General features: G+C 48.1%; 1 protein-coding gene across 2 annotated transcripts in view; it reads left to right on the forward strand.

Annotated features, from left to right (window-relative positions):
* The window catches only part of TMEM132C (transmembrane protein 132C), a gene marked incomplete at both ends in the record, with an annotated part of 163,762 nt that overhangs the window by 118,167 nt on the left and 17,878 nt on the right, over positions 1 to 27,717 (forward strand). For both annotated transcript variants that reach the window (XM_084217236.1, XM_084217237.1), the window contains 2 exons: positions 7,910 to 8,093; positions 25,902 to 26,045. In XM_084217236.1, the coding sequence (XP_084073362.1) occupies positions 7,910 to 8,093; positions 25,902 to 26,045 (328 nt within the window). The remainder of the gene's footprint in view (positions 1 to 7,909; positions 8,094 to 25,901; positions 26,046 to 27,717) is intronic.

Raw genomic sequence — 27,717 nt, forward strand, 5'->3', positions numbered from 1 at the left:
TAGGCTCTTGTTTATTACTTTCTGCAATAGAAATCTTGCTGTTGTTTACAGAGTGTTCTGGTATCATGGAGCCCCTAGCACTCCTGCCCTCTTCCTGGGCGTCAGGAGGAGATGAAATTGTTTTCCTAGCAATGGAAAGCCACCTCTGGAAAGCACGTCTCTCAAAAGCCCCATCCAAGCCCGTTGTCTTTCCTTGCTTTGCCTGATTTAGCACATTTGAAACTGAGGTTTCCCAAATTAGACCTGGCAATTTTCTGATGGAGGTGCTGTAGGGGAAAGGCAGATGTGGACAGAAGCACAGATACCAGGGGCATCCCTTCAGAGCTGCTCTTTACCTGCAGGTGCTGTGGCAGTGAGGAGGCACTTGCTTCCCTCCCAGGCCATTCCCCATTAGGATCAGGTCTCCTTCATCTCCCTGGCTGGATCATAAAATGATGAACCTATAAAATGATCCAATTTTTATAGTGCCCTCAATGCAGTAGACATAAGGAGAAAGAAAAATATAAACATCCAGAAGTGAGAGGGTGAAGTTGCTGGTGAGATGCTGAATGAGGCAGAAATCCAAACGTAGATAGTTGGTGTGATCTCAGGTCTATCAGCTGTGACAGTATCCATTTAAATGAATCCTTAAAAATGTTAATTGCACATCATAGGCACTTCAGCAATGACATTTCTGCCACTGAATGTCATGGGGACATTTTCCCTTTTATTATCCTTGAACAGGAGGAGTGAACTACCACCAGATAACTGTATCATGAAATGTAATGGATCTACCTCCAGTATTTATGCTGGTTCCACTTTCAATAAGCTCCTTTTTAAATTTGCAATGAGCAAGAGCTTTGGATGGCATTAGGAAGGCAGCGTTGTTGAGCTTTGCTTTATGAACTGTAAAATAAAGGTTTGTCCATCAGACTTCCAGAACTGCAGCTACTGAAAGCCCCAGGGTCTGTGGTTTTTGTAAATTTGAATAAGAGCTGGTTTATAACTGCAGCCTGCAGTTGGGCACATTTTTGTCTGATTTCCCCAGGACATTCACTAGCACCAGCTCATTCTCTTTTGTTTTAAACATTCATAAGAAGGAAAAAAGACAAGAAAGCAGACAGGGAATTGCAGAATCACGGAATGGCCTGGGTTGGAAGGGAGCCTAAAACCCATCTAGTTCTGCTGACCTGGCTCCCCTCAGTTTCCTCTGGTGCCATTCCCATTCACAGGAGTTCCATGAGCTCAGGATTTATCCCACTGCTGCTGCTCAGTGTTTTCCTCAGACTGGTTTGGGTTTCTGCTCCACTCTGCTTGTGACCTCAGCATAGGACAGACCATGTGAGCAGCACACAACATTAAGGAGAATTTACAACGAAAGAATAGGATTAAAAGAGTAGCCCAAACATTCTGCACACACAAATAAGGGAAATAACATGATCTGATACAGGAGATACAGCCTGAGGTTGGGGGAGAGGAATACACTCATGCTGGCTGCTCCCAAACTGTTAAAGTCAGCAATTAAAGGGGAAGGATAAAACCCCTGTGGGGCATTTGATCTCATCTTGCTGCATCTATCAAGCTGCAAGAGCCATGAAATCTAAGGCTGATGATGAGAAGATTCTGCCTTCCCTTCTTCCTTTGAAAGCTCTGGGTTTGGAGTGAGTCTCTGGAAATACCTGCTCAGGGTCTCCTATCCAGTGCTGGCCCCTGGAAGCTTTTCAGTGCTTGCACATTTGCTGTCCCCAAAAGAGGAAAATGCTGCTTGCTGGAGAGGTTCCAGCCCTGAATGAGTACTAGGTAGAACATGTCCTTCTCAGAGGCAGGAGGAGATGATGAATCGCTGCCAAAGTGATTCCTTGACCAATCTGCCCGTGCTTTTATCTGCAATTGTCATGAAGACATTAGCAGCTGTACCTAGAGCAGAGGGAATGGGGAGTGAGATGAGGGTGGGAGCTCAGGACCTGTGTTTGCACACAGCCTTTTCCAGTCTGAGGCAGAGGCTTGCACACCTGATTCCTTTGGGAGCAGGGCAAAATCAATCTCATCTACCTTGTGCCTCGTGTGATGTAGCATCAGAGAAGACTAATGAGCCTGCTGTCCTCACTGCCACATTTATTGGTGATCAGTGACTCTGGAAACCTGCTCTGCATGGCAGGGAGAAATTGGGGATTCATTGTGATCCCCAGTCAGGTCTCCCTCCTTCAGGGCCTGTCTTGTTCAGCTTTCTGCCTGTCCAAGAGAGGAGCATTTCTGGTTTTCTGTGCTTTTTGGTTTTGCATGACTTTTGCTGTTTGTTCTCAGTGTAACATCACTGACATTAGCATCTGTAAGCAAGGCTTGGACAGAGAATTCAGGCACTGGGTTGTTTTTTTGTGAGACTGGAAGAAAAAATTATTCTTCACCTTGCTCCCCTGTAAAATAAGGGCACAGAAATATCCCACCCTGGGCTCTCTGTGCCCTCTGCCGTGCAGGCAGTGCATGTTTAGTTAGCTGAGAGTTACCCTCCCACATGGCAGCTCTCTGCAGCTGAACCAGGAGGGCTCTTCAAGCCCTGCTGGGGCTGAAGGCAGTGGGGTCCTGGGGCTCCTGGCAGCGTGGCAGAGGGGCCACGTTCAGGTGAGGCAGACAGGCACCAGAGGTTTCCAAAGCTCCCCCGTGCCTAATGCCCACTGGTTTTATTTTAGCTGTAAGGATCTGTATCTTCATGTCTTGCCCGAGGTCGTTCAAGGATGCTGTGCAAGAGCTGGGAAGTGAAATGAGATTTCCTGTCCTGGTCCAAATACCTTAATCAAAAAGCAATGTTTTATATCACAGTTTATGACACTAAAGCCAAGAAACCTTATTAAGTAATCTAACTCTGATCTGGACTGTACAAAGAAATCAAGTGGAGCATTATATCAGCCTCCTGAGGATACTCACCTAGATTATGTTCTGGTGATCAAGAGTTTGCTCAGTTACACCTTGGATATTTTCCTTTGGAGAACTTCATAACACTTTTAATGTCTTAGATTTCCATGAAATTATGTCCTCCCTATCTGTTAGTGTCAAAACAGATCATCCTTTTCTTTCTCCTCTGCTGGTTTTTATGGTTTAAAGGTAAAAGCTAGGTTAATACTGCAAAATAAGATACTTAAGCTGCATTTTGTCTCCAGCAGTTAGCATTACTCTGTAATTACCACATCCTTTCCCTAGTTTGTTGAGGGTGTTAGCTTTGTAACAGCTTTTATTAAGGACTTGCTGAAAGAAACTTATTTTTAAGCATTTGTGAAGTGTTTCAGGTGGGCAGGGGTGCAGCAGCCAGGTCTGGTGGAAGGGGGGTGGAACTCAGTGATTTTTCAGATCCCTTCCCCCCAAACCATTCTATGATCTTTAAAGTCACCCTCAGTCACACTCTCCCAGACTGAGCTCTAATTCTGTGCCCTTAATTTCCCTTCAATCGCTGTGCCTCACACCTGTGCCAAGGTGTGCTCCCTGCAGAAATCCTCATTGCCAGCCGTGGTTGGGAGAAGGAGAGCAGGAGGTGCAGGAACAGGAGCCCTGAACCCTTCTCCAAGGTGGGCAGAGCCCTGCTGTGCCTCAGCTGCAGCACAGGGTGCTCTGGGGTCCAGCATTGCAGCAGCCTCTGATGGCTGTGTCCCTGCACATGGGAACAACATGCTTCAGTGGATCCCTTCAGTGGGGATGTGCACTGGGACTGGGGGATGATGGGGTTTGTGCTCTTCTCCACTTTTATGGCACTTGGTAAGTGCTGGTCTTGCATTAAGATGTCACTGTCAGAACTGGAGAGCATTAGAGAAGAAAGGAGTTGCTGAATTTCCAGCAGGTCGAAGTATTCTCGGATCCCTGGGCACTTTCAGTAAAAATCTGTTGGAATAAAGGATGGCTAAAAAATGTTTTTAATCTAGGCTTTTTAAAATTTCTCTTTTGAGAGTCACTGTAATAAATCGAAATTATTGATTTAGCCCGTAGCAGTGCTCAGATTCACTCATTTAAGAGTGGAAACTGCTCTATTACTTGGAGCAATAACCCAGCACTGTGAAATCTCTCATCAGAGACTGCTGGGCCACACCTGCAGACGGGCATCCAGCAAAGATTCCTGTCTGCTGATGGCCCTGGCAGCAGCTGAGCCCTCTGGGTGCTTTCCTTGGTGATCCTCTGCCCCTCTCCCCTGCCCTGAGAAAACTCTGCAGCACTGCCCTGGTCACTGATGCTGGGCTCAGTGGGCACTGATGCTGGGCTCAGTGGTCACTGATGCTGAACTCAGTGGTCACTGCTCCTGGCCTCAGCCCAGCCCTGGCCAGCTTTCACATTGCTCCCCCTGTTCCAGACCCTGAAGGAAGCAGAATCTGTTTTGTGTTCAGGGTCTGTGCTCCTGCCCCCAGTGTGAGTGTGCCTGTGAGCTGAGCTGGGCTGGACACCCATGGTACCAGGTTTTCAATCCCCTGCATTAAATATGGATAGAGCCAGTCCTGCATGTGAATAGAAGAGAAATCTTCTTCCAAGGGTAAATGTTTCTCAGGGCACTGAAGGTTTGAATGATCAATAAGTACTTGCAAAGGAATGCTTGATAGCATACTCAGGAATCTTCTAGAATCAGCAGTGCTGGTGCAGTTAGCACTGCTGGTCTCCCGAGGGTGTGTGCTGCCCACACAGCTGGCAGCAGCTGGCGAATTTCATGGCATTTTCTCCTGATGTCACTTCTGGTTTGTTTTTTATGCATCTTTTATTATCTTTCCATTAACAGAACATTTCCATTCCACCTTCTTTTCCCCAAACTGTGCTGCTCAGGGGCATTCAGGGGCTTGCTGCCCGTTCTGCTGGGGCAGCACTTTGCCAGGAGTGAATTCCCCCATCCCTGGCCTGCAGGCTCAGCTGCTGAGGCCATCAGCATCTCCTCACCAGTGCCCCCTGCTCCAGCAGGGAGGAGCTGTGCCTTCAGCTGCTGGCTGGTGTCTCATGCCCACACCCACCCTCCCAGGGGCTGCCCAGCACATCTGAAGGAGCCCTGACTCCCCTGTGCTAGCACGTGCTCCAGTCTGGCCCAGAATGATTAGCATTTTTATAAATTAAAATCCATCCAAGGAGCGAACTGGCCCAGGGGAACTCTCAATCCAATCAAATTAGACTCATATATCCACCCTGGAGCAATTCCTTGGAAGCTCTTCCTTGAGGAAGCTTCATTTGTAATCACTGCGTGCTGTGTACTTTAGAAAAGTTTTATAATTACTTGCTGTTCCGGCTGCTGAGCGCTCCTAAATGTTGGATATTAAGGAACTGCTGTTTCAGTCAGTGAACAAGCTCTGAACATTAAATGTGCTTCACCAGAAGCATTTCTTCCTCAGCCATTACACATCTCTGAAGGCATATTTTTTTTCAAGTGGATGCTTTCCCAGCTGTTGCTCTTCTCTCTGTTTCTTCTGGGCGAAGAGGGAAGGAGGAAAGTGATGCTGGTGTGACATTGCATCAAGGCTGCTGTGCATCACTCACAGATGCAGGCGCTGGAATATTGATGCAGGCCAGCCTGGAAGAGCACCAAGGAAAGCTTTGTCTTGCGCCATGTGCGTTTTCTGACATTTTTGTATCTCATGTTTGACAGAAAAAGATACTTTAGCGTTAATCAGAAGTCTTTAGGTGAATTTTGGCACCGTTTTTATAGCCCTCCTCCACTGAAGCAGCCTGTCTTTGTCATGGGGCAGGGGACACGTGGCCAGGAGAGCTGGGTGGGTGATGCAGTGCTGGGGAGGGCTGGAATTCCCGGCTTGGCAGGTGTTTTGTGAAAGGTGGTGGCAGTGATTTCTGCCCCAGAACAGCTGATCAAAGCAGGCCTCAGGTGCAGGCTGGTGGTGGATGGCTCAGGGCCATTCCAGAGCCGAGTGCTGCGCTTGCCAGGGACACCAGAACTCTGGGCAGTGCTTGGCAAAGGTTTGGCAAAACCCAGACCTGGTCCTTGGCTGTGCCAGCCTTCCACATGGCCTGAGTGTGTCACCAGCCCTGGGACCCTTGGGGAAAGGGAGAGGAGGTTTGGGAGTCAGGGAGGGGCTGGAAATGAGCTCCTTTCCCCCTGCAGGGTCCCACTCCAGCTCTCTGCAGCTGCCAGCGGAGTTGTGGGGCTGCTGCTGGAAAGCTGCACGTTTTCAGAGGGCCTCTGGGGAAATGCATGCAAGTTTCTTCAGCTGGAGACCTTTCCTGGAGTTCATGAACTCTTGGAGCAGCTTTGGCGTGTGCAAAGATTTATTCTCCATCTGGTGGGAGTGAAAGCACTGGGATGGTCAGCCACATGGAAAAACTTTTTCTCTGCCAGTTGCTAAGAGTCAGAACTAGAGATGGTGCAAACCATGTCATTTCAGGTGTCATTAATCTAGGGCTAATGGTGCCTGCAGCAGCCAAATGAATGCTGCAGCTCAGGTGACTCAGGTGGCTTTGCATGTGCTCGTGTTTGCAATAAATGCCCCAGTTCTGTGCAGTGTGTGTTCACTGGGAGCTGTCCCAGAGGAGTGCAAACCCCAGTTACTGCTGCTGCCTCCTATTTACAGGCTGGGAGATTTATTTAGTGGGAGCTCTTCGAGTGGCAATAGGCTGGGCTTGAGCTATGAATTGCTAAACCCATCCCTCCATCACATTACTGCCCCAAATCGCTCACTAAATGCAGGCAGGAAATGTGCCACCGTCACAAAAGTGCTCCAGTGTCTCTCTTTTGACACAGCAAGAAAACAGCAAGGAAATAAATTTCAAGCATTAGGTAGTATTAAGACTTTTCAGAGGGAGCCATCCAAATGAAAACCCATAATCAAAATAACAATTATCAGGGGAACCATTTGCTTTCAGAGTAATCATGCAAAGTAAAGCAGAGAATATGTCTTAAGTAGCAAAAAAGGGTGATTTCAGTTCAGAGGGAGAAAGAAATTCTAGCACTTGAGAATGTAAGTGCTTTGTACATGATCAGTTCTTGATGGATTTTCTCAGAAATGGGCCTGCATGTATTGTATGTAAAAAAGAGAGGAAAATTTGAAGCTGTTAGGTGATGAATGCAGGCAAAGGTGTGATGAGGCTGGGATTGGGTTACTGAGCTAGGAAGTTACCTGTCATTCCCTTCATTTCAAATCATTTCAGCTAGGGTTGGGTTGCAGGAATATTCAGTGGAAAATTAACACTGTGGGAAGGCATTTGGAAAGTTCCAGGAAAGTTAATGGATAATTTCTAATGAAGGGGATTTAAACTTTTTTTTTTTTTTTAATTAAGACAGCAGCTAGTCCAGCAAATGTCTTTCATATATTCTTACTATTTCTGGTGTAGTTAAAGAATTTAATGTGAGGGAAACATGTTTTCATATTTGTTTTTCAAATTTGCTTTACTGAGTTTGTGGTATATTTTACCTGCCACAGCTTTTTTCTTTGTTTGGTTTCGGCTGCCTGAGATCTTAATTTCCAGAGAGCACCTCTAAGATTAGACTAAAAATGTCATTTTTGCATTTGATCCTGTTAATTGTTTTCATGGCTTCCCCACACTAGTTACACTGAGCTTCATTGCTGAGGATTTCTGTGATTTTGCTGGTGGACATCTACAAGAAACCTTGGTTTCCTTTTTGGCTGCAGTAATTCTGGGCTCCTCAGCCTTCATGAGCTGCACTGGCCTTAACTTTGGTTGATTAGAGTTCAGACCCAAGTCAGAGTATGAGACATGTTTGGAAGTTGGAATGGAATAAGTGTGTTACAACGAGCTGGATTCCATCCCTGCCCAGTGCCCATAGCAGAAGCTTGGTGTAATTCTGAATAATTCCAGTTTGTGCGCTCTGAGGCCGTTGTAGATTGCAAAAAGTCTCTCCTAGGAGTGTGATCCCTGCAGGTAAGCAGCTGAGCTTGCAGTGCTTACCCTGGCTCCCTTCAGCAGCCCCTCCAGCCCCAGTAACGGCTCTGTTTGCTGTCCCCAGGAGCACCAGCCTGTTCCACGAGGTCGTGCAGCTGGAGTTTGAGATCGCCAGCTTCAGCAGCCTGTCGGGCACGCAGCCCATCAGCTGGCAGGTGGAGTACCCCCAGCACGGCTCCTCCGAGCCCGCCCTGGCCGAGATCTTCATCTGCCAGAAGGACCTGGTGGGCATCGTGCCCCTGGCCATGGTAAGAGCCCCTCCCAGCCCGTGCCCACCGCGTGCTGAGCCAGCCAGGGCCGGCCTCAGCCGCAGCAGGGAGTGCTGCCTGCCCTGGCACTGCCTCTGGAACCATCCTCACTGTGCCCTGTGCACAGCACCCAGCTGACCCCAAGGGACAGGAGCTGCATCCTCACCCTGTGCACAGCACCCAGCTGACCCCAAGGGACAGGAGCTGCATCCTCACCCTGTGCACAGCACCCAGCTGACCCCAAGGGACAGGAGCTGCATCCTCACCCTGTGCACAGCACCCAGCTGCAGCTCCTACCCTGACCCCAAGGGAGAGGAACCATCCTCACCCTGTGCACAGCACCCAGCTGCAGCTCCTACCCTGACCCCACACCAGAGGGATGCTTAGAGGGAAGGGATGCTGAGAGGAAGGGATGCTGAGAGGGAAGGGATGCTGAGAGGAAGGGATGCTGAGAGGGAAGGGATGCTCAGAGGAAGGGATGCTCAGAGGGAAGGGATGCTCAGAGAAAGGGATGCTGAGAGGGAAGGGATGCTCAGAGGAAGGGATGCTGAGAGGGAAGGGATGCTGAGAGGAAGGGATGCTGAGAGGGAAGGGATGCTGAGAGGGAAGGGATGCTGAGAGGGAAGGGATGCTGAGAGGGAAGGGATGCTGAGAGGGAAGAGATACTGAGTGGGAAGGGATGCTCAGAGGAAGGGATGCTGAGAGGGAAGGGATGCTGAGAGGGAAGGGATGCTCAGAGGGAAGGGATGCTCAGAGGGAAGGGATGCTCAGAGGGAAGGGATGCTGAGAGGGAAAGGATGCTGAGAGGGAAGGGATGCTCAGAGGGAAGGGATGCTCAGAGGGAAGGGATGCTGAGAGGAAGGGATGCTGAGAGGGAAGGGATGCTGAGAGGGAAGGGATGCTGAGAGGGAAGGGATGCTCAGAGGAAGGGATGCTCAGAGGAAGGGATGCTCAGAGGAAGGGATGATGAGAGGGAAGGGGTGCTGCCTCTTCAACTGTCTCCCTTTGGTTTAAACCCTAAATTTCTTGGCTTCTCCCACAAAACCCAGTAGATTTTTCTTCCTGTTTCTGATTGCCTTGAACTTGCAACTCCAGAGGGCCTCAAGGACCTTCTGCTGAAGGCCAGGTTGCTTGGTCCTTGGTGAGCTGAGGCTGATACTGATTCTTCTGCTTGATGACCTAAAAGTGTGAGAACTTCTGGCTTGAAATCAAAACCAGAAAACAATAATAGCCTCAGTAATATATTTAAGATTCATGAAGTGCAGACTTTCCTGTGGGGAAATGCTTTGGGTTAAAATCTGCTCTCTCTGCTCGGTGTTTTTGGAAAACAAGGAATTTCACTGGATTCTCCAGCATTTCAGCTGTGCTGTTGTTAGGCAGGCATTTTATTTTCTGTTGGTCAGGATTTGGAAGGACAGTTAGACACAGCTCTATGCTTCCTGTGAATTTTGCCCCTCCAATGCATCATCTTGGTGGCAAAATTCTGGCAGTCTTTTCTTTGAACAGTGTTCAGCAGATAATTAGATGAGTATTATTTCCTGGAAGTCCCAGTCTTCAATATATTCTTCCCCTTTGAAGAGTGAAACTGCTGCTCATATCAAATGAGGTCATGGCCAGCAATTTCCTGATCCACAGTCTGTTAAGTCAGCAAAAACTGCGCTGCATTCCTGATCTGAGGGGGAAATAATTGTCCTCATTACCTGTCAGCTTGAACAGGGAATATTTATTGGAACATCTGTCCTCTAGGGACTGGAGAACGTGCATGAGGCAGAATTTTTGTGGTCAGATTTTATTTTGAGATAGATGCCTTCCACTTCCAAACAACAGACATGTCTCTGCTGGCAGACTTTGTGTCTTCTTGCTCTTTTCATGAAAGAATTCATCAGCTTCTTCTCTGTATTCCATATCTGAGGGAATGGAGATCCTGATATCTCCTGTCAGGGTGTGATGCCTCTGCACTTGCACACAGGGTTCTTGCAGACTTGTGTCTATCCTGCATTAAAATTCATCTTCCTGCGAGGGTTCCTGTAAGAACTGGAGGTCTAAAAGGAGGAGTTTAGTGTTGTATAAATCATGTAAGGCAAGATCCTTTATTCCCAGCAGATTGCCAGTAGGCACCGTGGGTTCAAACAGAGGGTTCAAACAATGAAATCATTAAACCTTTCTCTTCACAAAGCTTTCTTGTGTTTATCTCATTGCTGTGCCTTGTGATAACACTTAGCCAGAGCCAAAATACACTGTGTTAACAGAGTGCAGCTGGATAGAGCCAGAGCACCACTGGCTTTACTAGCAGGATGTTGGTAGATAAAGGGAATTTTCACTTTTCTGTTAGCTAACACTGCACATCCAGCCAGGGTGCTTCCTTCATGCAGGCATTAATCTCCAGCTGAGCTGATTGCCTGGCAGCTCTCCTGCTCAGAAACAAGAGTCCCCTGAAGGCTCAGAGGGTGACCCTGGCTCTGCTGGGAAGGCAGGTCAGAGTCTTTATCTGCCCTGCCCAGCAGAGCAGCAGCACGAGGCTGTGTCCAGAAATGAGACCCCAGTGTTGAGCAGCAAGTGGGGTTTGTAATCCTCTGGAGGGAAGGGAGATTTTGTTGATTTAAGCGTGGAATATTCCAGGGTAGAGCTGCTAACGTGCAAAGTCGAAGCTGTCGCTGCACATTTAAAAAGTGGCCAGGAAAAGGAGCTGCCCAAAGACCCTGCAGTGTCCCAGCTGTGGGGGCTGCTCAGGGCCCTCCCCTGCTCTCAGGGACACCCTGAAAGTCTCTCAGCAAACTTGTCCCTGGTTTGGGTGGAACATAAAGGCAGATAAAGGCTGCTCTGACCCATGGACTAGAGCTCGTCTCCCGTGAGCCATTCCAGAGTTATGAAGCAAGAAAGATCATGTATCTTTTATTGCCCTGTGCCTGATTGCATTACAGAAAGAGTTGTAAGATGAAAACCAAGTGGTCTTCAAAAGATTAGTGCAACTGTTGCCTTGGAGTTCTGAAAGAGATTAGAGAATTGACATTGTCAGCAAGAACTGAACCTGAAATTTTAAAACAGCCTTGTAGGGCTTGGATCAGTGGAGCAAGTGGGAGGGTGAAGCTGCTGAAAAATCCATGGACATCCTCATGTAGTCAAAAGAGAGGGTTTTAGCAGAATCCATATTCCACGTGCCTGAACAGCCTGTGCAGGTAAGGAACAGCACACAGGGATGTGCCACAGGGAAACAATAGGAGCAAGAGACATCAAAACAGCTGGGCTGACAGCAACTGTAATCATTTTTTGCCAGGAAAAAATTACATGTAAATTTGAGGGAAGTCTATTTTTCTCCCAAGCTCAGAAGTTAATCAGTCTGAGTAATTTTGGAGGATGTGTCACCCTTCAAGGTAGTTGGAGAGGAAAAATGAGACAGAAAAGTTAGAAAAACATAGTTCTAACTGGCTTGTTGCTTTCTAACTTTCCCATAACAGAATATTAGCAAAGTACTGTGCACCAAACTAGGTTCTAGTCAGACATATCCCCTCCTTCCCAAATTCCTGAGTGTGGAATTCCCTTGGTGGAAGCATCCACTCAGTGTGCCCTGCATGCAGGCTGTGTGAAGGTCTGTGTGTCTCACTCAAAGTGTGAAATTAAATTCACATTGTTGGATCTCCATCACTGAATAGCAATAATTACTGAGGCAAGATTTGTAAAGAGGTAATGTCATTTATTAGACCTTTGGACAGAGATGAGAAGAAATTAAAAAATGCTCTCTGAGGCACACACTCCCCCCTTCAGATCTCTGGACTCACTTGAATCACAGCTGCTGTGAGATAGCACAGCTACAAAATGTGGGGCTTGTGAAATTCATCAAGTAGGAGAGTTAAATAAGAAAACAAAATAATTTCTTAAGGCACAGCAAATCTATCCCAGTGTCTGTGGACAGGAAAACCACTGGCTGGATTGTGCCCTATTCTGGCTGGAGCAGGCTCAGGCCTTTCTGGAAGTTTCTTGCTGCTGTTTCCCGTGCCCAGGAGTTTGTGTGCTCTGCTCAGTTGTACCAGGCACTGCAGTTCCTCATGTGCTTTTTGCCTGGTTGTGCTTGGTTTGTGGCTTTCTGTGCATTCTGAACTCAGTGTTGGTGCTCCTGCTGCAGGAGCAGGGGCTGGACCCACTGCAGAGCTGTGACTCAGCCAAAACCTCTTTTTGACACTTTTATGTGTGCTTGTTAACTGGCTTTCCATTAAAACAGAGGTGATCAGAAACTTAGCTCCCAAAGCACTGTTGTTTTATATACACATTTATGTCTGCTGTTCCCTAAGGTAGGGATTTTTTAAAGTATTTCATTGTAATGAAGTCCCTGCAATACCATTTTAAAATATGGACCTGAATAAATAGAGTTTTCATCCCTGCACAGTGTGTGAGTTCACACCATAAAGCTCTATCTAGTTCAAGGGCACACAAGTGCAGAATTCTCACTCAGGTTCATCTTTCAGTCTTCAGTGAAGTGGAGGCAACAGGCACAGAGGAGCTTTCCAGAAGGAAAAATCCATTTCCTGATTTGCTTATCACAAACAAACAAATGAACAAACAGATCATCCACGTGTCAGACTCTTCAGCTGGCAGGTACTGTCTCAGATAATTCAGTTATGAATCACGTGAAAGAAATGCTGTGAGCTTAGGAAATTTATTTTATGCAAAATATTATATTATTCTATTAATAGTACTGACTGGGACAGCTTATACCAGCTCTGCAGGCCTGAGCAGTGCCACCAAGTCAGGAGCTCTCAGAGTCCTGAGCCTGTGTGCAGAGCAGGGTCCCGGTGTGCTGCTGTGAAGGGACACACAGAGATGCTCTGCAGGAGGACAGCACTGCTCCCCTCATGTTTGGAGGGATATGATTGCATTAATTGTGCACAAATTGTTGATGCCAGCTGAGGGCTCTGCACCTGCCTGTACAGCACTGGGACCTGCAGTGCTTATTGATTCACCTCACCTGGGCAGAATTGGCTTTTTTTGCTGCCTGCCCATCAGGAAACAAAAGCAGAACATGGACAAACTGTTGTTCATTGATCTCAGCTTGGTCAGAAGGTGCAGCCAGCATAAAGAACCCAGAATGGCTCAATTTTACCCTGCCTTTTCAAGGCCCAGAGATCATTCCCACAGCCCTTGCACTTTGCCTCCAGCTTCTGTTTCCCTCCATTTACTCCATTCCTGCTTTATGCAGCCACATTCAGTCCTACCTTCTGCAGGAAATGAGAATGGATCACCAAGGCTATCCCAGCTGGCTGCAGTGAATATTTCCACTGGTTCAGGCTGTATGTCATTTTCTATGAGTATGTGTAATTTCCTCTTGAGCACCCCCCAATCTGACAATGCTGTGGGATGGATTACTTTGGGATTTTTAAGATGCTGAAGAGAGGTGGGGCCAGCTAACTTCCAGAGTTTCAAGGATCTCTGAGAAATGTTAATATGAGGCTTAATAGATGTTTCTTAGTCTTGACAGGAGGCAAATCCTGCTAAGCAAACCAAATATTGCAGAACAACAAGAATGTGCAGTGAGACACAGAGTAAATGATTGGCTCTGGGTGTGCTGGTACCAAAGTGCTCCCCTGGAAGAGGAGTGTCAGAAACCTCTGGAGAATTCTGTGTGTGAGCCAGGCTGGTCCAGGGAGCTGGCTCTAGGTTCAGAGGAGCTGAGCTCCCTGAAAGGGAAAGGAGGGACAGCAGGGCTGGCAGGGGGACACTTGTGTCAGTTCTTGGCGCTGCAGTGTGAAATCTGAGGTTTTGTTGTCTTGTGGTGTATTTTGGGGCTTGTTTTAAGTGTTGGTTCAGCTTTAGTGCCCCATCAGAAGAAGACATCTTAAGCAGCAGTGAATATTTGAAGTGACAGCTGATTAAAATTCGGGTTGTTTAACACAACCACAGAGGCAATATTCCAGCTGCCACAGATGGCAGCAGAGCCGGCAGAGAGGGAGCTGTGCTCCCACCTTTGGGGCTGAGGAGGATGCTCCGGGCTGGGGTTGGTGCTGAGCTGCTCAGGACTGTGCCCAGCCCAGGACTGTGCCCAGCTCAGGACTGTGCCCAGCTCAGGTCTCTGCCCAGCCCAGAGCAGATGGAGAAGGGCAGAGGGCACAGCCCAGCAGGAGCAGAGCAGCTCCAGAGGCTGCTGCTTGCAGGAGTTTGCAGCTGTCAGAGACCCGGAGTTGGAAGGCAGGGGAGCTCCTCCCTGGCAATGTCTGCAGTGTGTGCTGGGCAGTTCAGGCTTTGCAGAGCTCAGGCATGGCCAGCTTGCCTGGCTGCACCCCTGCAGCACAGAGCTGCTGCTGCCAGGGCTGGGGAGCAGGAAAAGGAGCTGGGAGAGCGTGGCATGGCTTTGTCTGGGAAAGGGAATGGCACTCAGCAGCCTCCGTGGTGGGTGATGCCTTCTCCTCTGGAACCAGTTCTCCCTGAACTGGAGTTTCCTCATTAGCTGTAGCTAACAGGTGATTGTCTAGACTTAGCTGGTAAATACACATGGACTGTCCAAACTGACTGCAGACAGCAAACACTGTGCTTTCCCTGGAGGGTGCATGGTCTGCAGCTCTCATGCTGTCCCTCCCAGCTGGGCTGCCAGGGCAGCTGTGTCTGCAGACAGAGCGGTGTCTCAGCCAGCCTGAGCTGAGGTGGGACAGCTGGGACCCATACACAAAACCAGAAGGGATTGCTCTTCATTGGCAGTCTCGAATGATGATTTTGATCTGGTGTTTCTGGGGGATGCCTCGCTCTTCAGCAGCAGGTGAAGTGTTTTCTTGGCAGAACTGTGCGTTGTTTAGGCTGAGCTCTAATTGATGAGGTCTGAGGTGTTCCAGCCTGGCCAGTGAAACGATGGAGACAACAGAAAATGCCTTACTCTAATGGGATATAATGAGGGAGCATGGGGCTAAAGCATCACCTGGCTTTTATAAGACTCAGTGTTTTAATGAACTGCCCCCACACCTGAAAAACCCAGGAACTTTTCACCTCCAATTTGCTCTGGCTGCGTGTTTGCCTTGCCCTGCTCTCAGTTTACAGTTCATTATCCAGGCAGATGCTCATCACTGAGGATGTTTGTCATGGAATTCACTCGCAATCTGCGCTCCAAACTCGCTGGTTCTGCTTGAGGGAGATAAACCACAGGAGCCAGGACAGGTCCAGCACAGTGCAGAGGACAAAGCTGCGCTGTGCTTCTGGCTCTGCAGCGGCTGCTGAAGGGGAGCAGCAGTGGGGATGGGATTGGATTCATCCCTAATCCCAGAACAGAGGGGTACCAGAACCTCCCCAAAGCTTGGACCACCAAAAAAACCCACTTTCAAACAGGCCCTAATGCCCTCCATGAGATCCCATGTGCTGAGGGAATTCCCAGCACAGCCCTTGCACTCTGTGGCCCCATTGCTGTGGGTGTTTCTAGAGCCCAGTTAAACTGCAAAGGGAATCCACACAAACACTGGGCTTCCCCCTCAGAAACAAACCATGCCCAATATTTAATGCTCCAGCACCATGGCATGACCACCAGCAGGCTGGTGAGAGAGGGAATTTCAGCAGGCAAATGGAAAAAAAGTACTGCTGGCATTAATTTTAATCAGGTCCCAATCATCTGATTTGTCCTCTGTGTTTTTTTTTTCCTCTAGCAGAGCTGATTGTCTTTCTGCAAGATTTGTTACCCCACAGAACAATAATACAGGCTGTAATGGTGTAATTTATGGCTGTAATTTGCTTTTGGAAATCCTCTATTAGTGAAAAATAGCAACAGTGCAGTTTTATTAATTGCAGGAGGTGACTGTTGAATGCTGAGTGTCAGTGCCAGAGGAGTGCCTGTGTTGTACTCTGCTCCCCAAGGTCCTGTAGGAGCAGAGCTCTGTGTCCTTTGGAGCCTGTGGAATGAGTGTTTTGCTTAAACTAAATAAGTGTAAGAATAATTCAGGTTCACTGGGAAGTTTGAGGAAATGACAGAGGGAAGCATTAGCCTGTAAATTCAGCACTGAGAGGCACGGCAGAGTGTTCCTGCACCCCATAATGTGCTCTCATACTCATGGCTCTGCAGAATTGCACATTTATTTACACCTTCTACCCCCAAACTGCTGCTTGCAGCTCAAGCCTTGAGCTTCATTACCGAGCTGCACTCTCGGTGCGCCGTGCCAGGGAGAGCCACTTCATCTCCTCTCCCTCTTTAATGTGGGCATTTTTTACCCTGGCATAACACTTTCATTTCCATTTGCATGGAGCAGACTTTACCAGGACGCGGCTCGGGGGAAGCGCGTGCGGGCAGAGATCACCTCTGTGTAATTTAAAGGTGAATTCCCTTCGTTTTGTGCTCCGGAGCAGCACGGGGCTGGCTGGGGGCCAGGCTGGCTGTAACCTCTCTGTGCTCTTGAGCTCTGCTTTTGGGGAGCTGACAGAAGGCAGGAGCCTCCCGCTGCAGGGATGATGTCAGCAGCAGAAAGCAAAGCCATCCGTCTCAGCCCTGGCTCCTCAGCAATCACTTTGCCCAGGCTCCTCTGTGCCTTTTTTGGGGAAGTTTTACACAGTTTGCTGCTTGATGAGGCCGGCAGAGGAGCCTCTCTCTGGCCTGGCTGCTGGAGCTGGGAGGAAATGTCAATTGGAAGCGTGGGGAAGCAGGGCTGGGAGGGGAGCTGCCAGCTGGCACAGGTGTCCTCAGGCATCTGCTTGAAGGATGCCTGGGAGCTGCAGGGCTCAGCCTGGCGTGGGAATAAATAAATAAATAAATTCCAGACTCGGTCATTCCTCCTCGCTGCTCTTACCTCATCCTGCTCATTAAGCCCCGGGAGCTCTGACAGGCAAAACCAGGAATTGTCTGGCGGGGTGGGAGCCACACGTCTGTCTGTCTGTCTGTCTGTCTGTCTGTCTGTCTGTCTGCAGCTGGGCTCTGCCTCTCCTGGCCCTGTGGCCCGCAGCAGTTGACTCATCTTTCCAAGGGACATGTGTTTCCTGAGCTAGGCTTTGGCTGGCAGGATCATTCTGTGCTGCTGCTTCCGTGGGAAGGAAAATTCCCTGCCTAAACGGGGATGCTGGGCTGCCTCCCCTGCTCCAGTACTGCCAGGGCAGCTCCAGCCCTGAGGAGTAAAAATCAGAGTAATTCCCTAAGTGGAGCCAGCTTTGTGGCTAGAGGTGATGTCTTTTATTGAGGCGTCCAACAGAGGAGGAAAAAAAGGCCAAGCTCTCAAGCACACTGATATTTTTTCAAGCCTCTTTCAGAGCTGGAAGTTGCTGTGAGATGCTCAGATAAAGTTAATGGTCACTGGGATTGCTCCAGGTTACGCTGCCAAAGAAAATGGTGCTTTAAACAAATGGGTTTGATCCCTTGGTCTGTCATATCCCTGACTTACACAATGATCAGAGCAGCCTCTTTCAAGGATGCTTCTCTAGCCAGGAGCCTCCAGCCAGGTCTGGACAAGCAGCCCCTGAAGATAAAACATCTTTCTGCTTGAGGAGGGGGGAAATAATTGCATCTGTGGTTATACATACTGTATATATTTAATTTTCCTCCTTCTAGATATATGCCAGGTTTGGTTTCTATAGGGCCCACCAGTCTATCAGACATGTGTCTGATCAATAATTTAATTTTCCTGTGTCGCTCTCTCATCTTTTTAACCACGGTGAGTTTCTGATGTCTGTGCAGTATCTGCTCCCATTAATGCAATAATCTTGTTCCTGCCCTCTGTGTGCTTTGCTTATGTAGAGCTGCTGTGAAGTCAGTGAAATCAATAAACTATTTGAAAAGGAACAGTAATCTAGGTACAAGGATAGGGAATAATGATGACTATTTTCTGCATTTTTAGGACCACTTTTTCATAGTGGTTGCACAAGAGTTCCTGGTGTCCTTGTTACAGATTTCGCTTATCAAAAATGAAAACTGTACAGCCAAAATAAGAAAGGAGCAAGCAGAAAATTCCCCTTGCTGATTTCAAACCAGACTAAATTAAATTGAAATACTGAAGCAGAAGCTGCCTGCTTCCCTTGCTCTGTGGTTTGAATGAGGCTCTGACATCCCCAGACTTCAGCCAAGTGTATGGCCAAGAACTGAGGAGCTTCAGGAGCTTGTAGGACATGAGGTCTGTCTATGAGAAGCAGAAAGCAGCTCATTAATAAGCCATGGCATATTAATCTACCCAAATAAAACAAGTTCACCACCTCCACAGCAGCCATAAAGATCATCCCTGGATCATGCACTACCCCAGTTCTTTAAAACAAGAAATTGATTGTCCTTGGGACTTCATCCTTGAAGTCCATGAAGCATTTAAAATTCCTTCAGCTCAGTGACAGAGTTCAGACCACCCTGACCACCCTCAGGTTAATGCTCCTAACATGTTTCCCCCCAAGCCCTTGTCTGAGGGTGCTCCACAGATTAAAAATGCAGTGTATGGCCACTTGTTGCAGATGTTTTCATACATCTGCCAGAAATTAAGTGTGTAACATTCGTGCGCTGCGTAAATGCATAAAACCAGAAGTTTTCAAGAGAACTTAGGGCAATTTGCTGCTTGTTTTATCAAGTGGAAGTGTGCTCAGAAGTACCCACAAGTGTGCTTCCATCCAGGAGCAGCAGTGCTCTGAAGCAGCAGCAGCAATGGTTCTCGAGTGTGTTGGTGTCAGAATAAGGGCTTTTACCCTGTCACTTCACTCACCCTCATCTGTCTCCATTTCCTATGCTAAAAAGAGCCAGTGATGGTGCTGGAGTTGGAATACCTCAGGTAATCACTCACATTTCAAGCCATAACTACAATTTTTTTCTCTCTAGATAATGTTTCCTATGTAAGTGCTTTCATTTCTGAGCCAATTTAGTTAAATATTGAAGGTGAGGACTGAAATGGCACAGAGAGGAGCAGGTAGTTTCCTGTGTTACAAATAAGCATCTTCTAAAAAAATCTGGGTCTTTTTTTTAGTATCTGTATATGCTTGGAGAATTAAAATGTAGGCTTGTGTTTCCCATCTTCTCCAGCCACTTTTACGTCCCTATTCTGTATTTTATTTAAGTGGTTACAGCAAGATGAAATGTGGGGTTCTGTTTCCCATCTCCTGCAGTTGTCCTGAAAGTTTTTTGTTAAGTTTTAATAGGTTCCAGAATTGCTTCCTTTGAAGTCCTTTTCAGTTCCAGACTCTTCCTCCACAGAGCAGGAAATGCCATCTTCCTTTGCAAATGCAGATTGGCCACTGGATCCTGGCGTGGCTGTTCACTCAACAGAAAGCAGCTTTGGTGTAGTGTTTGGCTTTTCCACGTTTAATTTTATTTCTTTCTTTAATATTATTTAATATTTGAGCTATTTCTGATGGGATTTGGTGCCACAGCTGCAGCAAGGCAGAGAACACTCAGGTGTTCACCCAGGTGTGCTCCTGCTGTGGGAGGTCTCACCTCAGTCTGTGCTCAGCACCGACACCTGGAGCCAGGATGGGGCTGCTTTCAGAGAAATAATCAATTCATGTTCAGGCAGTGCAACTTCACTGGTAGGAATATTAATGTGAGGGCTTAGATCCTTATTTCACAAGGGAGAGGAAATAAGATTTCCTGGTTAGTCTCAGTGCCTGTGGCAAACTCCTACAGCTCCAAAATTAGGTTTTGAAATGGTTTTATGAACTGCATATGATAAAGTTAGTATAACAAATACAGTGAAGTAAATATTTACTTCTGAAAACAATTTGTTAAAAGAAATCTGAATCTGATCCTCAGTTGTTCAGAAGTGAAAGGAGTGACAGGAGCTTCAGAGGCATCGTGGTTCTGGGGTTCTGGGTTTTGTGGTTCTCTGGTTCTGGGTTCTCTGGTTCTGGATTCTGGGGTTCTGTGGTTCTGGGTTTTGTGGTTTTGTGGTTCTCTGGTTCTGGATTCTGGGGTTCTGTGGTTCTGGGTTCTGTGGTTTGGGGTTCTGGGGTTCTCTAGTTCTGTGGTTTGGGGTTCTGTGATTCTGGGGTTCTGGATTCCATGGTTCTCTGGTTCTGTGGTTTGGAGTTCTGTGGTTTTGGGTTCTGTAGTTTGGAGTTCTGTGTTTCTGGATTCTGTGGTTTGGGGTTCTGTGGTTCTGGGTTCTGTGATTCTGGGTTCTGTGGTTCTGTGGGTTCTCCTGGTTCTGGGTTCTGTAGTTCTGGGTTCTGTTGTTCTGGATTCTGTGGTTTGAGGTTCTGTGGTTCTGGGTTCTGTGGTTTTGGGTTCTGGGTTCTGTGGTTCTGGGTTCTGTGGTTCTGGGTTCTGTGGTTCTGGATTCTGTGGTTTTGGGTTCTGGGTTCTGTGGTTCTGCCTCTCTGGCCCTGCTGTTCAGGTTCTTCACTGCACCTGGCTCCAAAGCCGGCAGTGGGAGAAGGGCTGGCTGTCCCCCCTCAGCAGTGACAGAAAGCTGCCCTGTCTGCCAGGATGGTTCCTTTCCCATCAGCTCTGCAGGAGGGGCATTCCCAGCAGAGTTTAAAGCAGAATTTAAAGCAGAATTTCTCGGGGTTTGTGCCTTTGGGAAGGTTCCTCCTGCTCCTAACCCAGGGTGTGCCCATGCTCCTTTCCCTGCTGGCCAGAACCATTTCACATGGAATGCTGATGGGATTTCACATTTTTTGTTCACAATTACAGAACTCCTGCTGTCACAAGGATGTGGGCAGAGCCCAGAGCTCTGTCCCTGACCCTGGGCCAGCGTGGCCTGGGCAGTGCCAGCCTTGCCTGTCACCAGTGCAGACAGAAGCAGGCAGGGAGGTGCTCCAGTCCCTCCTTCCTTTGTAAGGGACGCTCACAGGTGACAGATGATCGAATTACATTTAGCAACACAGTCTGCATCTGCTGAATCAAAGTAATCATGGGTGATGCTCCCTCCTGCACGTCTGGATGCTAACAGGATGGATTCACTGAAGGAGAGCGGGGATTAGTCATCCAAGGATCCAGAGATATTTCTCTGCATCCCTGTCTCTTAATATATTCTACATCCCCCCTTTCTGTCTGCAGAGTGTAATTTATCAGGCCTCAAAAATTCCACTAGCAGGGTATTTGAAAACTGTGCAAGCAGGGAAGAGAACTGAATGGTTTGTTGCTAATGTAGGGGGGCCACTAATTAAGATTTATCTTAATGTGGAGACTAAACAGAGACAGGGTCGTTGATGAAAAGGGCATTGCATTTGCAGAACACTGAGTTCCCATTCTGAAGAGACACTTAGATCTTGATCATAAATCACACTGTCCACAAAAGCTGCAGGGAAGATTGTGCTGGGCCCACGAAATTCCCATCCCAGCTTCGCTTCCTCTGCTCCTGGCCCCGGGAAGCTGCCACTGTGTTCCTGGCAGGGCTCCAGCCCCAGGAGAAGCTGCTGAGGGGCCCCAGCCCTGATGGGCTCCAACTGTCAGAGCCACTTAGCTGGGCAGGGGGGAGGATGAGTCTGAGTCCCTCCTGGTGTCCCGTTCCACATCCCCTCCCTCCCCCTGTGCCGGGCTCCTGGAGCCTTCCTGCAGGAGGAGTGCCCAGATCAGCTGTCCCCAGCACACCTGGGGAACACCTGAGTCTCTCTGTGCCCTGAACAGACCTAGGGATGAGCCAAACCCTCCTCAGAGCCTCCCTCAACCTGTGCAGGGCTCCTGGAGAGCCTCAGCCATCCCAGACCAGGGGCTTTGGGGCAGCAGTGCCAGCCCCCAGCTCGGGGTGTGCCCAGGGCAGATGTTTGGGCTGTGCCTGGTCTCGGGGCAGGTGCTGCCCTGCATTCCTGTGCCCTGTGTGGTGCTGTGTTGAACAGAGCTGTAGCAGACAGGACACACTCCCAGTGCTGCTGTGCCAGCTGCAGTGAGCATCCAAAGGAAGCTTTGAGCTCCTTTGTTCTCCTGTCCTCGTCAGGAGCAGACTGCAGCAATGGCAGCTTCTGCTCACAAGTCTGTTTCCTATGTAGATTTGGAATGGCCTGGTTTTTCTCCACAGTTAATTTGTTCCTTTGCTGACATTTTCCTTGGCAGTGTGGACCTCAGTCATGGAGGAGCCTGGGTCCAAGCTCCAGTCATGGAGAACCTGGATTCCCCACGTTTGGAGACTGAGGATGCTGTTAAGGAAGCAGGCTGTCCCCTTCTGCTGTCACTTCTGGACAGCATCTCCCCATTTCTCCTGCAGCTGATGTGACTCACAAAGTGAAAGCCCTTGTAGTAGAAAGTGGTAAATGAGGAGCAGGGTTGAGAAGTGACGGGCCAGTGGTATTGGAATCAAGTGAAAGAGCAGCCCAAAATCCAGCCAACAACATCTGCCCTTCCCCACTGCTGCCAGGGGCTGACTGCCTCGAGGGTCCCCAGTCCTCCAACCCCCTGGTCTGCAGGAACACCCCTGCTCTTCTACAGGCTGTGCTGAGAATGTCCAGAGCAGAATTCCTTCCTCCTGCACTCCAGGGATGTCAGAGGGCCCAGCTGGCAGAAAGCACAATGTATAATTCACTGTTAATCGAGGGATTATGGGCATGAGCAGAGTCTGCTGCCTAGCAGTGGTATTTCCTTAATCAGCTGTAATCTCAGCAGCATTAATGACTGACCCCACACCCCCTGTGCTCACACATCAGCCCCACAGCTGCCAGGGGCTCAGTGTGCCTCAGGGCATGGGGAGCCCCAGTGGAAGCCCAGCCCAGCCCTAGGTGGGCTCTGTCTCCAGTGCAGCCCTGCCAGCAGTGTCCTGGCTCTGTCCTTGTCTGCCAGAGAGCTGCTGGGCTCATGCTGGAGGTGACAGAGCCCACCTGCCCCTTTCCCCCACGCTCCTCTGAGCAGCTTTCCCTGTCCAAACACAACTGGAGTTTTTGTGTCAGCCCTTCAGGTGGTGTGGCTGGGAGAGGGACAGACGTGGATGCTGAGCCATGATTAGCATCATCCTGGGAGGCTCCACTCGCAGAATTTCCAGCCTGCACACTGGACCATTCTCATGACCTCAGGCTGCCATGGATTTCTCTTGATAACACCATCTAATCGGATTTAGAGTTTAATTAAACAGCTGTCACTTTGCTTCCTCATTCTGCCACAATTTAATGTTGAATTAGTTCCTGAATCAGTCATGGCTGAATGCTTTGCCTTCTTACAGCTGAGAGGTTGGATGAACAGAAGGTTTGCTCTTCAGCTAAGTCCAAGCAGAACGTTGTATTCCTGCTCTTTGTGCAGAGCTCCCTCTGCCCTCAGTGCAAGTTCCCTGACTGAAAAAAGGTGGAATAAAAAGTGAGATTGCTGCAGAGTCAGCCCTGGGGGCGCCTGCCTCTGGATGTGAGCACACACACACCTCTCAGCTCTGCCCAGAACACATTTGCTTTGGGGAATTCTTTCCCCTTGCTAAGAAAGAGGTGCTTTTGGTGGAAAGCAGTGCTGCAGAGGTTGCTGTGAGCAGCACAGTGGCTGCAGCTGGGGAGGGAAATGCTGAGGCCAGTGCTGCTGCTGGGGGGCTTCACCCAAAGGAACCCAACCCAGGCAAGGCCAGAGCATGAGAGGAGTTTTGTGGTGCTCTGAGCTGTGACAGCAGCTCCGGGAGGAGGGCTTGGAGATCTCCTGGGCAGTGCTGGGTTGGCATCAAATTCTGTCAATACATTTTAAAGTAATTTCTTACACACGAAATTCAATAATTTGCTTTCAGATATCTCCTTTGATACCTCCTTGAGCCCAACCACTAGAGTTTTCCTCTAATCATTCGAGGGAAATTTGTTCTTTAATTATACTATTTGTTAATTAAATGCGTTTAAACAGTAATTATTTCCTTCGCATGTTGTACCCATTGAAGGGATGCCCTGGTAGCAGAGAGAACCCTCCTGGCTGGGAGTCTGTAGATGCTCTTCAGGCAAGAAAGGCAGCTCAGCCTCTGCAGTGTCAGAGTCAGATGCTGGGATCTGGGCATCGTGCTGCCAAGGCAGCTGGAGGCTTCCCAAGCCAGGGCTCCAGTCTCCCTTGTTTCCATCAGGATTATCTGTGCAGCTCTCTGTCAGCTGTGGAAGTGCCAGTCCTGGCTTTTTTCGAGTTTGCAATTCACTTACAAAACTTCTTTCTGACCTGGATATTGATGCTGACTTACAGTGCATCTTCCTTGTGTGTTTTTCAATTTACTCTACTTCCCTCATCTTTGAATTTCTTGGGGAACAAGTCCAAACACTGCTATCAGATGCTTTCAATTTTTTTTTTGCCACATAAAATAAATTCCATTTTAAAACTCTACTTACTGCCTGCACAGAAAGTAGATTAGTTCTTGGGGGATTTTAAAAATTAAAGAGTGTGGAAATGGCCAAGATATTGTGATTTTGAAGAGTGCCTTCGTTTTAAATGACTTTGTAGTGTCTCTGAAAGTTTCTTAGGATGCTGTTGGTGTACTCCCGAATTAGCCTGCAATCAGGGCAGTATATTGCATTTAAAAACGAGACCCAGAAGCTGGGCATCTCTCAGGCTGCAGCTGGAATCATTTAGGGTTCCTTCATTTCTAGAACAGTCAACATTCCTTTTCAGCATTTCCTTTTAAGTTTGATGGGATTTCTTAAGAGAGCTGCAGGAGAACCTGAGCAATAACAAGTTGCCAGATGAAAAGAAAATGTGACCTAAATTTCAGACTCACTAAAGTTGAATTGAAAACAGTATCAGCAGTGTCAGTGCCCCATTTTGCTGCTGTTGACATCAGTGGCTGCAGTCCTCATGACTTCAGTGCTGAGGAATTTGCTGAATATTTTATTCACTTTATATTGAAAGCTGAAAAGTTGGAGAAAACTTTGAAGTTTCTCCTGCATAGGAATCTTGGGAATACAGTGATGCTGACATAGTTCAGGAGTTCCAAGTGTTAGCCTGGTCGATGGTGCATTGAGAGGTTTTTATATGCCATAACCCCAGCTCAGACTTCAAATTTCCTTGTTATTTCCCCTGCAGTTAACAGCATCACTAACTCCTTCTGGATTCCTTACATTGCTTCATTGGCCATATCAGAGGAAATTAAATAATCTTGAAACAGTTCCAGACACAAAGTTCACGGAGAGGCCCCGTCCAAGCAATGAGCTGGGATTCATTTTTACTTTGGAGGCTCTTTTATCCCTACCCTAAGGAAGCAGGCTGTCCCTTTTTGCTTTCACTCCTGGACAGCATTTCCCCATTTCTCCTGCAGCTGATATTACCCATGAAGTTAAAGCCTTCATATCATAAAGAGATAAATGAAGAGCAGGATTGAGAAGTGATGGGCCAGTCAAATCAGGATTGAGAAGTCAAGTCTACATTAGTAAAAACTCTGAAATCTCATGTTGGAAGGTGAATATTTGGAATAACCCCTCATATCTCAAAAGCAGAAGATACCTGTGGGGTGTGCCTGACCTGAATTTGGAGAATGGTGCTGTTGAAGAGAGTGCTGAGAGTTTCTTTAGCACAGGGCTGGGGTTCCTTTCACCAGGCTGACCTCTCAGGGCATGAGCTGAGATCTTCAGCCCCTTGAGCTGATGTGAGCAGTGCTGTGCTCTGTTTTGTGCATTGTCCTTCACCAGGCTGACCTGTCTGAGGATGAACTGGGACATTTTATGCACCCAGAGCTGATGTGAGCAGTGCTGGGGTTCCACTGCCTTTCACCAGGCTGACCTCTCTGGGGATGAACTGGGACACTTCAAGCACCCAGAGCTGATGTGAGAGTGCTGTGCTCTGTTTTGTGCATTGTCCTTCACCAGGCTGACCTGTCTGAGGATGAACTGGGACATTTTATGCACCCAGAGCTGATGTGAGCAGTGCTGTGCTCTGTTTTGTGCATTGTCCTTCACCAGGCTGACCTCTCTGGGGATGAACTTTAGGCTCCCAGAGCTGATGTGAGCAGTGCTGTGCTCTCTGTGCATGGGCTGAGGTCTCCAGCCAGGCTGATGTGAGATTGCTGTGCTCTGTTTTTTGTGCAGGACACAGAGATCCTGAACACGGCCATCCTGACGGGCAGGACGGTGGCAGTGCCCATCAAGGTGGTGTCCATCGAGGAGAACAGTGCTGTGACAGACATCTCTGAGTCTGTGGAGTGCAAATCCTCCGGGGAGGACGTCATCAAAGTAAGTTCCTGCCACCCAGTGGCTCCTGGGCTTTCACATCTCATGGGCAGAGGGAAATGGCCTGGGAGCAGCCCCAGCCTGGACTGCTGCCGTTCTCCAGCCATTTGTTTGGGAAGGATGTTTTCCTGAAGCACCGTGTCCTTTGATTAGCACTTGGGGCCCCGCTGTGCTCTTCTCCTATTTTCTGCAGAAATCATTTACCTGCACTGAAGGGGTTCCCTCCAACGCTGCTCGCACCATCAGAGCATTCGGAGTGGCTTCCAGGAGCCTCCCCTGCCTGGGGCACTCTGCAGCTGAAGGGGAACAAATAACTGGAGGTTAACACAGCATTTATTGGGATCAGCCAGGGACATTTTCAGGTGCAATTTCTCTCTCTTCAGAGCTGGTTGGAAATTGCTCAGGTGGTGAGAGGAGGTGTCTCCTGTGTGTTTGGAATACATGCAGAACCTCTGGAGGGATGTGGCTGTGGCACGAGTGCTCGCTGCTGTAAAACATACAGCTGGCTGGAAAACACAGCTCAATTAAGGGCTTGGAACAAAAAGGTTTGCTCATCTCATCATAAAGGAAAAAAGGCTTTTTAAATTTTTTTTTTCCATCTAGGGTGTTCTTGTTTCCACAAAATTTCTTTCTTTACGTGGGGAAGTGGTTTGGGGTTCAAGGCAAATTGACATCTTCAATTGGTTCAGATTTTAAAAAGCACTCAGAAAGCTTCAAATGAGCACAGAGGCCTTTCATCCTTAATTCATTTTGAAATTCTCCATCAAGCTTTTATGTTCAATTCTTTAGAAATATCTTCCTCTGTGAAATCCTGGTGTAGAGACCTTGTTGGGAGTAACCTTTCTGCTGGAAAACAAACTCCAGTCATCATAAATTTTGTCTTTTGGGCAGAGCCCGTGGTGCAGGGGCTGTGTGCATGAGTTTACAGCTCCTGTAAAGCCCATAGAATGCCTTAAACCACAAACTTAGGGGGAAAAAAGGGTTTTTCTATTGAGAGCTATTTAATGCTTACTCATATTATCATCTAGAGGTTCATCTAGAGGCAGGTATTTTTGTGTGCTTTTAATTGTGTGGGATTTCTGGTAATTTGGGTTCAGCCAAACATGACAGAGTGAGGCCAGAAGCTGAAGATGCTCAGTGCCTGTCTGCACTTGGCCTGTAGTATTTAGTTAGCAAATAAATGTCCTTTGTATGGTTCATGTAGTGAGCTTAAAGGTAATGCTCCTGCCCAGCAATTGGCCATCAGCTCAAAGCTTATTTATGTTAATTTTTGCTTCAGTTGGGCTGAATTACATTGTTCTGTGGAAATCTGAGTTTAAGATCTATCTGCAAATAGCAGGTCAGAGTTTCCCAGTGATCCTCATGGTCCCAGGGCAGCTCAGTGCACAGTTTGAATGTGCTGACTGCAACTCCTTTTACTTCTTTTATTGTCTCATAGTTCCCAGTCTTTATTTCCAAATTTACAGCTGATTTCATGAACTTTAAATGCCTTTGAGTGCTCTAGACCTTCACACAGTGGTCCAACCTTTTAAAAGTGGACACAAAATTTATTACGGCACTAAAAAGGAAGCAAAAGCCAAATTTTATTTCGCCAAGCTGGAATTTACCAATAGGATCCATCTGTGTGGATCCATTAATGGCAATTGCAGTTGCTTGCAGGGGCTCCTTGCCATCT

This window comes from Fringilla coelebs (assembly GCF_963513975.1).
Source record: "Fringilla coelebs genome assembly, chromosome: 17".
Taxonomy (NCBI): domain Eukaryota; kingdom Metazoa; phylum Chordata; class Aves; order Passeriformes; family Fringillidae; genus Fringilla; species Fringilla coelebs.